The sequence below is a fragment of the Megalobrama amblycephala genome, linkage group LG22, assembly GCF_018812025.1.
Source record: "Megalobrama amblycephala isolate DHTTF-2021 linkage group LG22, ASM1881202v1, whole genome shotgun sequence".
NCBI classification, from domain to species: domain Eukaryota; kingdom Metazoa; phylum Chordata; class Actinopteri; order Cypriniformes; family Xenocyprididae; genus Megalobrama; species Megalobrama amblycephala.
Genome location: NC_063065.1, coordinates 19,030,943 through 19,048,453, shown reverse-complemented (window position 1 = coordinate 19,048,453; position 17,511 = coordinate 19,030,943). Strand labels below are relative to the sequence as shown.

Sequence of the window (17,511 nt, the reverse complement as noted above, 5' to 3'; positions counted from 1 at the left end):
CATTCATTGCTATAGGAGAGGAAGAATTGTCTAAACTCATTAAATCATCAAAATCAACAACATGACATAACCGACTAAGCTACTGAAAGAGATGCTTCCAGAGGTCATAGATCCTCTTTTTAAAGGATTAGTTCACTTTTAAATAAACTTTTCCTGATAATTTACTCACCCCCATGTCATCCAGGATGTCCATGTCTTTCTTTCTTCAGTCGAAAAGAAATTAAAGTTTTTGATGAAAACATTCCAGGATTTTTCTCCTTATAGTAGACTTCAATGGGCACCAAACAGTTGAAGGTCAAAATTAGTTTCACTGCAGCTTCAAATTGTTCAACACGATCCCAGATGAGAAATAAGGGTCTTATCTAGTGAAACCATTGCGCATTTTCTTAAAAAAAAATGTAAAATTATATAAGTTTTAACCTTAAATGCTCATCTTGAACTAGCTCTCTTCTTCTCTATTTGAATTCCAGCAGTGTAGACGCTGCTAAGCGTATTACTGCCCTCCACAGGTCAAAGTTTGAACTAATTTTTATATGGAATATGCTAGTTCAATAGTATATAACACTTATTTCAAGCTTTGGCCTGTGGAGGGCAGTAATGCGCTTAGCAGTGTCTACACTGCTGAAATTCAAATAGAGAAAAAGAGAGCTAGTTCAAGTTGAGCATTTAAGGTTAAAACTTAAATAATTTTCAATTTCTTTCAGAAAATGAGCGCTGGTTTCACTAGATAAGACCATTATTTCTCATCTGGGATTGTGTAGAACAATTTGAAGCTGCATTGAAACTAATTTTGACCTTCAACTGTTTGGTGCCCATTGAAGTCTACTATAAGGAGAAAAATCCTGGAATTTTTTCATCAAAAACTTTAATTTCTTTTCGACTGAAGAAAGAAAGACATGGACATCTTGGATGACATGGGGGTGAGTAAATTATCAGGAAAAGTTTATTTAAAAGTGAACTAATCCTTTAATATTAATAATTCATCTTTGTCACTAGGATATGTACCAAAAACTATTTTAAACCTCTTATTAAAAAACCACAACTTGATCCTAAAGAATTAGTCAAACACACGCTGACCTCGAATCTACCTTTTCTGTTAAAAATACTAGAAAAGGCAATATTCTCACAACTACGTTCCTTTTTATAAAGTGTACGACTCGATTTTCCTGCTCAGACAAAAACTGAGATCAAATGCCCTGCAATAAAGCAATAAAACTCATCTGGAGAGAAGATCTTAAAGGAATAGCTTAGGACAACGCCTTGCCTTAAACTGTCCCCACACATCTACAATATGCCTCCCTGGATTAAGATATTTTGACTTAGAACTGGATTAAATATTTTGACTGTTCTGATCCCTATCTGACTTCTGACCTGTAATGCAGCCTGAATCATAATCATGCAGTGTTAATTTGTTGGCCAGAGGAGAACTGGCCCCCGACTGAGCCAGGTTTCTCCCAAGGTTTTTTCTCCATTTGTGTCACCTTTGGGTTCCTTGCCACTGTCGCCTCTGGCTTGCTTAGTTGGAGACACTTCATAGCCAACAATATTACTGATCTGCCTGCATTGACACTATTGTATGCAAACTGAACTAAGCTACACAATGACTACCGTTTTCTCCAGAGCTGTGTATAGATAAATGAACTAAATTAATAACTATTTATTTTTTACAACAAAATGAATCAATATTGAACTTAAGTTGGATAATGACACTATTTTAATCTAGAGCTGCTTTACAGCCAAAATTATGTTCCCTCTATCACTGTAGCAGCTTGCAGCTTTGACACATTCTGCATTGTAAAAAGCACTATATAAATAAAGGTGACTTGACCTGACTTGAACTTGCTGAATGAAAGTTAATTACTTTTTTATATATATAAAAAAAAAAAAGTGACCCCACACATTGAGATGTTTGATTAAAAGATCTTACCGTTAAGGAGAGAATAAAACAGCAGAGAGTGAACCTCTTGATGTGTGATGTGGTTGCCGCCAGACCACTGGCTAACTTATTGGTAGGGTTATTCTGTTAAAAAAAGGAGTACAAATATGTTAAAGGTGCCCTAGAATTGAAAATTGAATTTACCTTGGCATAGTTAAATAATTAGAGTTCAGTACATGGAAATGACATACAGTGAGTCTCAAACACCATTGTTTCCTCCTCCTTATGTAAATCTCATTTGTTTAAAAGACTCTGAAGAACAGGCGAATCTCAACATAACACCGACTGTTACGTAACAGTAATTTTGCATATGCCTCCCCATGTTCAAGGCATTAGACAAGCAGGTATTAACGTCTGGATGTGCACAGCAGAATCATCAGACTAGGTAAGCAAGCAAAGACAATAGCGAAAAATGGCAGATGGAGCAATAATAACTGACATGATCCATGATAACATGATATTTTTAGTGATATTTGTAAATTGTCTTTCTAAATGTTTCGTTAGCATGTTGCTAATGTACTGTTAAATGTGGTTAAAGTTACTATTGTTTATTACTATATTCACGGAGACAAGAGAGCCGTCGCTATTTTCATTTTTAAACACTTGCAGTCTGTATAATGCACAAACACAACTTCATTCTTTACCTTTACCCATTCTTTAATCTCTCCAACAGTGTGTAATGTTAGCTTTAGCCACGGAGCACAGCCTCAAACTCATTCAGAATCAAATGTAAACATCCAAATAAATACTATACTCACATGACCCGGTGCATGCATGCAGCATGCATGACGAACATTTTGTACAGATCCATTTGAGGGTTATATTAGCTGTGTGAACTTTGTTTATGCACGGTTTTATAGTCGAGAGCTCGGGGGTCAGGGAGCGTGAGGATTTAAAGGGGCCGCAGCCTGAATCGGCGCATATTTAATGATGCCCCAAAATAGGCAGTTACATTTTTTTTTTAAAACTCTATGGGGTATTTTGAGCTGAAACTTCACAGACACATTCAGGGGACACCTTAGACTTATATTACATCTTGTGAAAAAACATTCTAGGGCACCTTTAATTAACTTCAGAATGATACAGTTTAAATTATAAAGCTAAACCACTATGCTTGTGAAAAAAAATTTTTTTGAAAAGATTTAACAAAGAACAACAAAGCAATGTTCATGCTTGAAAGCATACTAATTTGACATTATCTATCAAACCATCTAAAAGCAGAAAGGAGTTTCCACACCCACAACACAACTATGTTCATCAACCATGAAAACCAATATGTAGGGCTGGGCGATATATCGCATGTGATTTTCACGCGCATTTCGTCAGTAAAGCCGGTTCCCTGATTACCGCTAAATCGCCATCACCTGACAAGCCACGCAATATCGCGTTCATTATCGAAGGCGATTCATCTGCGATAATGAACGCAATATTGCGTAGCTTGTCAGTGATCTACGGCTCTGTCTATTAAATGCCGCTCCATTTGAAAGCAGGTGATGGCGATTTAGCGGTAATCAGGGAACCGGCTTTACTGACGAAATGCGCGTGAAAATCACATGCGATATATCGCCCAGCCCTACCAATATGTTGTTTTTCTTGCCTACCAAAAGAACATTGAGTGCTAGTGATGGCAAAAACAGCATTTAAAAGTTACACAACAAGTTCTCCCCGACCTAAATCTTTCATTCAAACTCACCAACACAACCACACAATTAAAACCTAATTGCATTCAATCAGAAAGGGGAAAAACATGTGCCTGAATCATAAAGTCTGACTGCTGCAGGTCTTTCAATGGTATGTAATTACAGGTCTTCAGGATGAGGCATTTTATGGTAAACACTAGTCATTGGGTGTTGACTTAAAAAAAAAAAAAAAAAAAAAAAAAAAAACTTTCCAAAGACTCATGACAAACCAAACAAACAAAAGTTTCAAAGTTATTATGTAAAAACAAGACAATTATATAAGTTATTTAAGAATTACATTTTTATATTTTTGGAAGAATTTTTTTTCTTTCTGAAGAGATGTTATTTTTTTTGCTTGTGAGGACATTGCTATGCAATTGCTAGTAAAAACCACCACTTACCTTATCAAAAGCTGGATAGACGGCACGTAGTTCTGTTAACCAGCCATAGGGCACGTGACCCACCGGATATGTAGCTGTGAGGACTGCTACCGCCTAGCAAACACACACAATTGAGTTACAACAGACTGCTGTGTGCTGCTGTTGGCTGCAGCACATACTAGCACCCATCAGTACTCACTTCAGTCGATGCATCACTGCCCTTGAGGTCCCGAGAAACAAACAGATTGACGATGGGTCGGCTGATGCGCTGAGTGGCTAAAATGAGGGCAAGCGGCCACCAGAAACTAAGCATCTTCCTTACGGTGACATCGCCCTGAAAGTGACCACAAGTACAATACTGAACATAGAAAGCAATTTTCCAATTTTTCTGCAAAAATCTGCTTGATTAAACATACCCCCTGATCGACACTGTTTGATTCAGGGATGTTGTCGTGGACATTACAGTAGTAGCCCAGTCCTACGATAGTGAATCGCACCAGAGCTCCCATGTACAGAGACAGAATGGGAATAAGAAGAGGCTCTAAACATTCCAGGTTACTCTGGAGAAGGATCGCCACAAATATTATCTGCAGGGGAACAGGAAAGTCAAGAACCAATTAAATATTAGGCAAGTTTAAATACATGTTTAAACATGACAACACCCCTCCCGGTAAAATAGTAATGTTAGTAGTGTTATACAAGCTGTGTTTTGAATAATAATAACACTAGCAACCGTTAGATTTGGTGAAAATAACACTAACAACTTTAAATAAAAAAAAAATTTAAAAAAAGTTGGCCACGTCAGGCTAATTAACAGTTCCAATCTTGACATATTACTAAAATAAAAAGTTTTTCATAACATTTTTGATACCATAGAAATTTCATAATTCTTGTCACCAGTGTCATGATCACAAAAAAAAGCTTAAATAAAACTCAAACTCACTGAACACAATTTAACATTTAGTGAAGAAATAAGAAGAAGTTAATTACAAGCAATAGGACAAAAAAAAAAACTACAGGAGAACAAATAAATAATAAATGCTAAGCACTGTATAAATTAATCAAATGTATAAAAACACTGCATAGTCTTCATTGTATAAATTAAATATATATTTACTCTCATTAAAGTAAAGAAAGCTTTTTGTAAGTCAAAAGCAGTTAGAGTTTTTTTTTCTCTCCCTCTCTTTTTTGTTGTTTGAATAATGTGAATGACAAACAGCAGGAAAATTAGACAGCTGTCGCTTTAAGAGCTGCCCGGGTCCATTATGCTGTAACACAGGCATTTAAATGACTGTTTACGAGGATACTTGCAAAGATGGGCATTTTGACACATACACGTAAGTATATTTATATTTTAACCGTTCAAGGCCAATAAAGCGCAAATATCTCCGTTCAAAACTCACGCGCTCTGTGAGCAGCGGATGTGACTGCGTCTCTCAAACAGCCTCTCTCGCGCATATGGAGAAATGAGCTGTCTTTCGCTGCTGACTGCGATTAAAAGGCTTGTTTTAAATCACTTGTTTTAAACAGCAATGCTTAAAACGCATGCAAATAATAAGCTTTTGTGACCACGCAGCACAGCAACCTCACGTGAATGAGTAACGAAGGCGCGAGTCTGTATTAGTGATGTGTCGTTCTTGAACGATTCGTTCATTTTGAACGAATCTTTTATGTGACTCGGGAAGAACGAGTCGCCTCGGGGGGTGATTTGTTCAGTCGCGCATGTGCAATATTCTACAGGTTCTGTACTGCTAGAAGTAGTTCACCTGATGATTCAATTGACTAGTTCATTTCATGAGTGTTTCGGGTTTTGAGTCGTTCCTTAATCACGTGACAGACCCATACACTACCAATGCATTCTGAGCCGGAAAGAGAATTGATTAGTTCTTTTTATGAGTCTTTCGGGTTTTTGAGTCGTTCCTTAATCACGTGACAGACCCATACACTAAAGCTGCGTTCACGTCACCTCGTATTTACCGGAATCTTGAAATGACAACACGTGACGTTATATTCGGAGCTGTTCACGTCCTTTTGGTCCTTGAACTGGGAATTATGCGTTTCCATGGCAGCACTGTCAACGCCTATGAATCTACAGCTGTCAGGTGGTACAGCGCGGCCACGTGGTATATCTGGGAGCTTTCAGAAAACTCCCAGCTTACAAGCTGTAATTACGAGCTCTACGAGGACGTGAACGCTTTTTACAAGCTAGAATCTCGTAACTACAGGAATTACGAGGCCACGTGAACGCACCTTAAGCCAATGCATTCTGAGCCGGAAAGAGAATTGATTAGTTCTCTTCATGAGTCTTTCGGGTTTTGAGTCGTTCCTTAATCACGTGACATACCCATACACTATGCTGTGTGACCCAAGCACATTATATTTATTAGTAAATAACGTTAACTCTCCAGTTTTGTTTGAGTTTGTGTTACAACTGTTAAAGCTGAAGTTATCATAACCTTGATGTTTTAAACTAACATTAATAATTCAAATTCAAAATGTTATTTGCTTTTAATTTATGTCATTATGTCCTTTTTGAGCAATCTTCTTATATTAGACCAATATGTCAAGTCTGCCTAGGAAAAACAATTATTATAACAGCAAACTCAAAATTGGAGTAAAAATGAACAAACTAGGCTATAAATACTTTGTATTGTAGGCTTGGATTATTATATTATTATATAGCCTAGTGTTTATTTACAGATAGACAGTCAAAAAGATAAATTAATCAATATTTTATTTATAACAGGGCTTTATTTATTTATAATAACACACCACAGATCCTCAGTAACAAAAACAGTGACAGAAATGTCAGAAATAGCGTATGGGTCTGTTACGTGATTAAGGAACGACTCAAAACCCGAAAGACTCATGAAGAGAACTAATCAATTCTCTTTCCGGCTCAGAATGCATTGGTTTAGCATGGGACGGCCTGTCACGTCATTAAGGAATGACTTAAACCCGAAGACTTGTCAGACAAGAGGTGAGGTGAGCTTAATCAGCTTGTCATAAACTGAAGACCCAGGTAATGAATTAATCATTTCTGAATCTTATAGCATTGTAGTTTTGTATTGTTTGTAGTGGGATCAACGTTTGCATAAGTAGTAGATGTGTTGGGGAAGTAACACGTAACATTTTAATTACATTTTGCTAAAATGAACGAAATGAACGAAATTACTCGAAAAAAGATTCGTTCATTTTGTTGAACGAGACTCAAAAGTCCGAGTCAGTAAAATGATCCGAACTTCCCATCACTAGTCTGTATGCTTGTTCGAGATGCATCGGCGTATGACATCAAAGTCTCGCGAGGATTCTTCAGTCGAGCGCGATTGCTCTCCCCCGACTGCGCTGACCAAAAGCACGATGAAAAACGACTTGATGACGACACAGCTTTATGCTTATTGGTTTAAACCATAGACTGTAAAAAAGTTTAAACTGTGATGTATTGATCTGTTTTAAAATGTTTGATTTTAAAGCTCTAATATCATGTTTTTGTGTAAAAATAATGTGCGAATATTCCCAAACTCTCTGACAGTGCGAACTAATTAATTATAAACTAACATTTCTTTTCTGACATTTCTTTTCTCCTACAGGCCTAACAAGCTAACTTTGAAATAGAGAAATAGTCACTAGACTGAGTGTTGTAACAAGTGGAAAATTCTGCTGTGCTGGTTAGGCAGCATCCTTCTAGGGATAAAAAATAGTCTATGAAAATTGTTTTGACCTATTGAGTAATCAGTGAACTATTAACCCAATGATATTTTTTGATGATCCTGTGATTCAGTTGTTCTAATCTAAATTTACTCTGCCAGTAAGCATGGCAGAGGAACTAGGTTGTTTTTCTTAAATCTGAACCAATCATATTAAGACTGATGATCATGAGTAATAGATCATGCTATACTGTCTGTGAGATGTACCTGAAATCCTATAAAACCTGCTGTATTCTTTGGGGGAGAGATTCTCTGAGATTGATGAGAACTCCGTGATTTGATTAAAAGCATTTAAGGACAACAACTGGAGTCTCTGGTTATTGAGCAGCGCTGCAGACTAGGCACTAGAGATCTTACTTCTGTACTTAAGTGATAGTGTTTAGTGGAAGAGCTTATTACCAGGTTATAGTGCCCAAAACAGGCTGAGATGTCGGCCGACTCAAACAGGTATTGAAGTACGCTTAGTAGAGTATAAATTCATAGGTGTCTGGGACACCCGGTTTAACTTAAGTCAGGTGTGTAGGGAAAATCTACCACATCATAAAATGGTCATGCATTTTTGTGTTGTACTTATTGTATTTTATGATGTATGATTGTATTTTATGATTACTCATTTTTAAATATTTATGTTATATATTCATTTTTACTTATACACACTACCATTCCAAGCTTGGTCAGTACCATTGACCAAAAGTGACAGTAAAGACATTTATAATTCTTTATAAATTTAGAATGTATAAAGTTTGTATAAAGAAATGCTGTTCTTTTGAACATTCCATTCATAAAAGAATCCTGAAGAAAAATGTATCACGGTTTCCACAAACATATGAAGCAGCACAACAACATTGATAATAATGAGCATATTAGAATGATTTTTGAAGTGACACTGAAGACTGGAGTAATGATGCTGAAAATTCAGCTTTGCCATCACAGGAATAAATTACATTTTAAAATATATTAAAATAGAAAACCGTTATTTTACATTGTAATAATATCTCACAATATTACTGTTCTTACTGAATTTTGAGCACATAAATCCAGCCTTGGTGAGCAAAATATCTTACCGGCCCAAAACCTTTTAACGTGAGTGTATATATACTTGTCACTTTTACATTGTTTTGGTAACACTGTTTTATTTTGTTGTGTGTTCTATAGTCAGAAATAACAAAAAAGGGAATGTCTCCATTTCAAGTCAGACAAAGACAATGTTGTGAAGCAGTAATTTTCCTTTGCTTGTTATAACACTTGTTGAATTTGTGCTAGTCAGCATTGAGAAAGACACAACTAAGATGATTTAATAAATTGCTTGTTTTTACCATAACTTTATCTCCTGCTCCCTGCTTTTCTCTGCCTCTTTGCTACAAGAAGAGTTAACAAGTGTCTAACTTTTTAATATATCAGGCCTAAAACATTTCCAAGGTCACTACAAAACTTTCTTCATTTGTGGAACAGGGAATGTAGCACACAACAGTTAACAAAGGCCACCTTGGTGTTATTACCTGCGCAACAACATCAGAGATGGAGGCAGATCCTACTACCAGACTGTACTTATGCTTCAGCAGGATGCCAGCATGAATCCACGCCTTAGCAGAAAAATCAAAACAGAACAAATGTAAAAATCATGTAACAAGTATTCCAAATAGAAGCATTAAAGGGTTAGTTCGCCCAAAAATGAACATTCTGTCATCATTTACTCACCCTCATTGTTTTTTTTTTTCTATTTTAATGAAATCTCCCTCCATTGACAGTCCACACAACTACCACTTTGACACTTCAAAAAGTTCACAAAGAGATTGTAAAACTATTCCATATGAAGTAAGACTGGAGAGATTGTGTAAAGGGTTTAATTTAGGCTTTTATTAGACCATCCCCTGTGAAGGCCTCATCGACACGACAGCCAGTGGCACAGATCCCCAACAAACCATTTCCATACCGCCGTGATGAATCAGATCTTCAACTAGATGGAACTGGATTAAATATTTTGACTGTTGCGATCCCCATCTGACTTCTGACCTGTAATGCAGCCTGAATCATAATCATGCACTGTTCATTGTTGGCCAGAGGAGAAGTGGCCCCCCGACTGCCTGGTTTCTCCCAAGGTTTTTTTCTCCATTTTTGTCACCTGATGGAGTTTGGGTTCCTTGCCGCTGTCACCTTTTGGCTTGCTTTAGTTGGGGAGACTTGATAATTAACTAAATTAATAACTATTGATTTTTCTCAAAGGAATGAATCAATACTGAATTTACTTAAGCTGGACAATAACACCATTTTCTTGCTGTGCAGCCAAAACTATTTGCCAGCTATCACTGTAAAGCTGCCTTGACACAATCTGCACTGTAAAAAGTGCTATATAAATAAAGGTGACTTGACTTGACCTGACTTTATTGACATATAAACATTCATCAACACACATTAGATACGGCAAACGGAAGCTTAAGCATGCTGATTCTCGTGCGTTACGCAGCACGTTTGAGCTTCTGCGAAAAACAATGAGGTTTGTTCTTGCGCAGCAAGCAAGTTGAATTTCTGGTTATGTTTGCTGATCAATGTTTTTATGTGAATAAAAGCCTAAATTCAATCTGTTCATAATTTAAAGCCAACAAGTCTCTTTTTTCACTAAACCGTTCAATTAATGGATTCATTTTACGATCTCTTTATGAACTTTATAAAGCGCTAAAGTGGTACAGTAGTTCCGTAGCTGTCAATGGAGGGACAGAAATCTCTCCGATTTCATTTAAAATATCTTCATTTGTGTGAATGACATGAGGGTGAGTAATTGCTGACAATTTTTTCATTTTTGAGTAAGCTATTTCTGAGATACACTGTTGATATTTGAAATCAACCCAAACAAACACACCTATCCCTTCATTGATTCGCCCCCCAAAATGTACGAACACACAATGCAAGTGTTGATGTAATATAGCGAAGAAGACAAACCAATGACAAGGAAGAACAAAAAATGAACATACAGTACACAAGAGTAAATAAAAGTTTGTTGTAAGTCGCCAACAGCACAGCAGCTCCAGACAAACAATGACACTCAAAACTGTCCTGTTACTGTAGCTAACATTGCAACTACAGCATATCTTGGATTTGTGAAACATGGCAAAAACAATGTTACTCATGTATGGAGCAGGAAAAACGCAATCTCGTCATCCGTTTTCAGGCCTTCACGCTTAGGCCTCTCCAGCACTGGAAAGCTTTTCTAGTATTAACATGGGTCCTAAAGCTCTTGCTTGATCACAGCCCTTCTTTTTCCAGCGATATTCCTCTGACCTTTTCTCTTTTTAATGTCTCTAAGGCATCTCTATGTCTGTAGTCTTTCTTCAGATCTCCCTCTTACTCACTCTCTCTCCTCCCTCATCATGAGTGTACGCCCCCTACTTGCTGATTGGCTACTAGTGTGTTGTGGTGCTCGGTCTGATCTACTTTCAACAGCATTTCTCAAAAATCACTTACTGCATCTTTAAGAAGTAGTTTTACTCCACCTTGGCAAGAAGTAGAGCTAAAAATAGTCTATTGTCCCTAACAAATACATCATTTTGTACTTCCTGTGCTTCACCAGAAGTCTGAAATATGGTTTTAGATTATGCTGTATCTGGAATTACTTCTTAAGGTTATAATACAAGCGTCACACTTACCATTGCATCTAATATTGGAAATACTGCGAGGTACAGGAAGGCCTTTCTTGTCTTGTTTCCAACAGAATCATCCACATGGTGGAGCTTATTAATGATGTAGTAGCCCAGATCTGTGTAAGCTGGGAAAATATGAGTTTTTAAAATAGGCTTTGGAAATCTAGTAGACTATCCAACAGAATCTACTTTTTACATCCCAAATTAGCAGTTGCTTCGTAACCAAAATGAAACTTTATAGTTACAGTGGCTCTTTTAATGAGATCTTTGAGTCATTTTATCCACAAGACAGACGCACCTATGAGGATGTGGAGGATCATGGCAATGACCCCAGCCACAGCCATGCAGAAGAGCGCCTTTGTTCTCTCCCTCTTACTGTTGACAAACACGAGTCCCACATTTTTGAAGTCACTCATTGGTCCAGTGAAGAACTTCATAAGCGAGTATGCCAGACCATAGCTGGCCAGCATCTCAACCTTGTCCTCTTTTACAGAAGCGATGCCCCTGTTCAGAGCCTGAAGAAGACATGAGAAAGAGAGAGGACATACCGTTATAGTACCGTTCAAAACTTTGCTGTCACAAGCTTTTTAAATGTTTAAAAGAAGTCTCTCATGATCACAGAGCCTGCATTTATTTAATAAAAAATACAGTAAAAAAAGTGATACATGGAAATATAATTACATTTAAAAATACCAGTTTTCTATTTTAATATATTTAAAAATCAAATTTATTCCTGTGATAGCAAAGCTGAATTTTCAGCATCATTACTCTAGTCTTCAGTGTCACATGATCCTTCAGAAATCATTCTAATATGCTGATTTGCTGCTCAAGAAACATTTCTTATTATTATTAACGTTGAAAACAGTTACTGCTTCATATTTTTGTGTAAACCATGATACAGCTTATTTGCAGGACTAGACTATGTTGAGCAAGCAATCTCATTGGCTGTATATATATGTGTGTGTGTATATATATATATATATATATATATATATACACACACAGTGTATATATATAATTTTCAACATGATCTACATTTTCATGGGTTTAAAAGGAAGATTTTTGTTATAAGAGACAATAAAAACAACTTTATGCATCAAACCCACTCCTTTTCTGGTAAAAAATGACCTTGACTTTCATAACGAATTTACGAAAGCTGAATGTAACATTTTTGACAAGACATGTCTCTGAGTAACATGTAATTGATTGAGCCATGAAATTCCATTAAAAAAAGTATAATGAACTATGCAAAAAGCATTTTGAATGTCTCCAGCACATTTTTTAATTACCCAAAAAATTAAACATAGTTCACCCCTTATGCACTTTATCACGTCGGTCAAAAACGTTGAAGTCCGTCAAAAAGGCTGGCTGTCGGCTGGAATATTACCACTAAAAACATCAACATCACTCATGGGCATCAATCACTTCATTGAATAGGCCACTTGTCGGCTAAGATATAATAATTATTAAATTACAATCCATCTGTTTTCAAATCCACATCATTTGGATATCACAACTTCAATGTCTGTCAAAATTAGACATGCAGAATACATGGTAGTATTTAAGAGAAGCAAAGGTCCTCGCTTTCCAAAAAGAGGGAGAAAATGGTGGCCTGGGCGGCTTCAACATGCCGTCTATCAGAGACGATATCGTACTTAATACATAACTTGACTATAAATTTGTTCTTCACTCACTGAACTTGAATTGGAATGATCAGGGACCTAAGTAAAATACTTCACACTGCATGCTAAATAATAATAATAATAATTCCTTATATTTATATAGTGCTTTTCTGGGTACACAAAGCCTGGCAGCCATATTGCGCCAGAATGCCCACCACACACCAGCTTATTGGTGGAGATTAGACCGAGTGATGAAGCCAATCAGTATTTGGGAATGTTTAGGATGGCCTGATGGACAGAGGCCAATGGGCAAATTGGGCCAGGATGCCGGGGTTACACCCCTACTCTTTTTCGAAGGACATCCTGGGATATTTAATGACCACAGAGAGTCAGGACCTCTGTTTAACGTCTAAAGAAAATAAATGTCAATCCAAAGCAGGGTTTATGAACATTGTTCAACATTGTGTTGGTTATGACATACATTTTTATACACAAACTACACATTCTGGTTCTGACATTCCTGATTTGAATATTTTCAATAATTTTCTATTCTTGACTGATTGTTTTTTCATAATATTGTTAATAAATGTTAAAATGAGTGATCTTGAGTCCCTAGTTGTCCAATTTGACTCTCACATGCTGATGTAATATAAACTTGACAGGCGATTTTTAAACAATGCAGTTTGATAACTACCTTCTTGGTTGTTTAAAAGATTAAGGCATCAAAGTTTGTTGTTTAATTTTCCAATAAAAATGATAAATTGTTACATGATTTGTTACATTTATTTACCCCTTAGCAGATTTTGACTATATACAGTATCTCACAAAAGTGAGTACACCCAACAATTTTAGTATATCTTCTCAAGGGACAATACTATAGAAATGAAACTTGTATATATTTTAGAGTAGTCAATGTGCTGCTTGTATAGCAGTGTAGATTTACTGTCCTCTGAAATGTAACATTCAGCCATTATTGTCAAAATAGCTGGCAACAAAAGTGAGTACACCCCAAGTGATAACATCTCTACATCTTTTAACCATGCAAAGCCACATGTCCTATTCATCATGATCATGTTTTTGTCTGCTTGATAGGACAATGCAAATTTGTGAATCTTGTATTAGAGCAGTTAAAATTTGGTGCTTTGAGTACAATTCTCTCATACTGATCACTGGATGTTCAACATGACACCTCATGTCAAAGAACTCTCTGAGAATTAGAATTGTTGCTCTCCACAAAGTGTGCCTAGGCTATAAGTAGATCAGTAACACCATGAAACTGAGTTACAGCACAGTGGCCAGGGTCATAGAGAGAGGTTTTCCAAGACGGGTTCCACTCGGAACATGCCTCGCAAGCATCGATCAAAGAAGTTGAGTCCTTGTGCTGTGCGTCAGGTGCAGAAGCTGGCTTCAAAAAACAGATGCATGAGTGCTGCCAGCGTTGCTTTAGAGGTTGCAGAAGCAGAAGGCCAGCTTGTCAGTGCACAGACCATACGGCGCACACTGCAGCAAGTCGGTTTGCATGGCTGTCGTCCCAGAAAGAAGCCTCTTCTGAAGCTGGCTCACAAGAAAGCCCGCAAACAGTTTGCTGAAGAAAACCGGTCCAAGAACATGAATTACTGGAACCATGTCCTGTGGTCTGATGAGACTAAGATAAACTTGTTTGACTCAGATGGTGTCCAGTATGTGTGGCGACGCCCTGGTGAGAAAATTGTGTCTTGCCAACAGTCAAGCAGTCAGTCAGCAGCTCCGTGATGTCATTATGGAGGATCCCAGCAACAACCTGTGCAGCTCTGGTGAATTCCATGCCCAGGAGGATTAAGGCTGTGCTAGATAACAGTGGTGCTCACACAAAATATTGACACTTTGGTACAGTTTTGACATGTTCCCTTAGGGTGTACTCACTTTTGTTGCCAGTTATTTAGACAATAATGGCTGTATGTTGAGTTATTTTTAGAGGACAGTAAATCTGTACTACTACACAAGCAGCACATTGACTGCTCTGAAGTATATACAATTTTCATTTCTATAGTATTGTCCTTTCAGTAGATATACTAAAATGGTTGCTGAAATGTGAGAGGTGTACTCACTTTTGTGAGATACTGTATATATATATATATATATATATATATATATATATATATATATATATATATATATATATATATATATATATATATATATATACTCTCATATGGAAAACACCATTTTGTACCCTATTTGTGCAGCTGTCTACAATAGAGTACGAACACGATAGACAGAGAGACAATAAGATTGCAGCTAAAAATACACTCACACAATAGTTACATAAGACTAATCCTTGCCCCGTCTACTCCTCACTCTAACGCACACACACCGGTACTTAATAAGACAGTCACTGTCCTAACACTAAAGGAAAAAAACCTAGGCTAACATGTGAAACACATGGGACATGGGCAAAACTATTTATCAAACCCAATTTGGTTGACCTTTGCACCAGATGAACTTGATGAACCATCCTTTGATTACTAACCATTCAGTGCATATCTGATAAAAAATAATCTTTAATACTTTATGCCCAAACCATAAAATCTTCACAGTCAATCTTTCAGTTAAATATTGCTAATTATGAGTTGTATGACAAAAATAAAGGCATCTAGATGTGGCATATGTATTTAAACAAGGACATAATCAGAGCTTCTAACATGCCCTTCCACATATTTCTCAAGTAGTTTAACAGTAATGACACTGAACAAGGACAGTTTGAGCAATTTATGGACCTGACAGCAGGTTCAAAGAGGTTATCAGAGGTATTATGTAGTATGAAAAGGGTAAAGATTTTTGTGCACTGCTTTTGTTGCTATCTGAATTTCTTCTCTGGACTCAATACCCGTAAAAGACACTAAAAATAGGTTTTTAGCCCATATTTCACTGAGGACATCTACTGTAACTGTTTTTTTATTTTAAGCAGATGTATAAAGTTCCCTGACTCAATAACAATATATTTGTTTTACTTAAAAAAGAGTGGCAGTGGTAGCATGTTATGCAAGAAGAGTAGGCTACTCATGCTCACAGAGACCACATCCTCAAGAACTGACTCTACTGCATTCTGGGAAATTCAATCAATAATTAAAAACACATGGTTATCCATGACAATACTACCAGAGATAGAGCATTTATTTGTAGTGATGCCTGACAAAATGCATCTGGACAAGTTGTAATAACTTATTATTCTATCCAAAGAAATTTAGAGGAGACTGGGAGACTTTTAACTCCAGTGCATTTTTAACTCATTACAAATATATAGTTTACAAAAACACTCAACTATTGAACATTTCGCTTTTAGTGTCCAGGAAAATGAGTTTAAACTAGACCAATAATTGTCATAATGGAACCTTTCATTAAATAGCCTATTATAAGCTTTTCTGCTAAATTTTAAGTAAAACCATTATGAAAGACAAAACAATTCACGAAATAACAAAAATATAAAAGGTGACATATAAAATACCAAACCACTGTTTTGGTTGTGATAATAAAAACAACTAACAGTTCAACTTCTAAAAACTACATACATTGTTTGTTTCCTTGTGCCTTGTACCCTTGAGCACCACGGATCAACTCTTGTGGGATTTGAACCTAAAACCTTTAGATTACGAGCTCAAATCTTTGCACACTACGCCACACTACCCTAGAGATGAGATTCGTGAGAAATACTAACACATTAGGGTATTATTGCACCCAACCTGACCTTCATGTATCTTCACCAAAGTTCAACGTGTATATTTACATACATTTCACTGCAGTCCGTGCGGTAAAAAGCGGTTAAATGTCAAAATAACAAGGTGTACAAGTTCAAAGCTATAATATCATAATATCTCACCTGTTCTCCGAAGTCTATGGCTATATTAGTAATGGCTAGTGGCAGCAGAAAGCGAATAAGAGGCCAGTACGCAGTGCGTGATAGACAGTCCATTTTGATGAATGATGATAATATTTAAGCATTCGTCCGTTTCGGGATGCATTGAAGAGTTGCTTTATGGTTTGCGGGTATCCAGCTGCCTGAAATCAAACTGGAAAAACTGGAGACACATTCCCAGCGCTTCCGATGAGAAGGTCATCCAAATATTGCACATTATATCATCATGCCATTCACCCGCGAATTAAAGTGCAAATGTAGGAGACCGATGAGATCCAGCATTTTGGTGTCTAACAGGCAAGAAGGAATGTATGCTGTGCGCGCTCGCGCGTGTTATTTATTTTCGTGCAGAACACACGTGGGGCGCGTCACAAAACCAAGCCCTTCTCCAGCTGTTCGCGTCAGTCTACGGCCCGGGGGTTGTACCATTAATAGTGAAGATTGACTAATTATTTTTTATAGTATATTAGTTTGTCTCTGTGTTAAAACAATGTAATTAGAATCAAATGTCAACGGAAATGGTTTAATAAGTTACAATGGAAAGTTAGGTTTATAGTAATTTTAATCTCTGCTGCCCTCTGCTGGATGTTATTTGGAGAGACTCACTGCCAAATTATTACTCCCCTTCCTCGTTGAAGGCGCTACCTGATTGCAATCCTA

At 36.9% G+C, this 17,511-nt stretch overlaps 1 protein-coding gene across 2 annotated transcripts in view; it reads right to left on the bottom strand.

The window, feature by feature from the left end:
* The window catches only part of ankha (ANKH inorganic pyrophosphate transport regulator a), a 29,840-nt gene extending 12,647 nt beyond the window's left edge, over positions 1 to 17,193 (bottom strand). The window contains exons 1-8 of one of the 2 annotated variants that reach the window (XM_048175344.1): positions 16,816 to 17,193; positions 11,636 to 11,852; positions 11,344 to 11,462; positions 9,202 to 9,285; positions 4,412 to 4,582; positions 4,195 to 4,329; positions 4,017 to 4,109; positions 1,928 to 2,020 (exon numbers count right to left, since the gene is read on the bottom strand). In XM_048175344.1, coding sequence (XP_048031301.1) covers positions 1,928 to 2,020; positions 4,017 to 4,109; positions 4,195 to 4,329; positions 4,412 to 4,582; positions 9,202 to 9,285; positions 11,344 to 11,462; positions 11,636 to 11,852; positions 16,816 to 16,908 — 1,005 coding nt within the window. In that variant the 5' untranslated portion in view covers positions 16,909 to 17,193. The remainder of the gene's footprint in view (positions 1 to 1,927; positions 2,021 to 4,016; positions 4,110 to 4,194; positions 4,330 to 4,411; positions 4,583 to 9,201; positions 9,286 to 11,343; positions 11,463 to 11,635; positions 11,853 to 16,815) is intronic. The other variant, XM_048175343.1, reaches the window with a different exon arrangement.
* Positions 17,194 to 17,511: the final 318 nt, after the last annotated feature.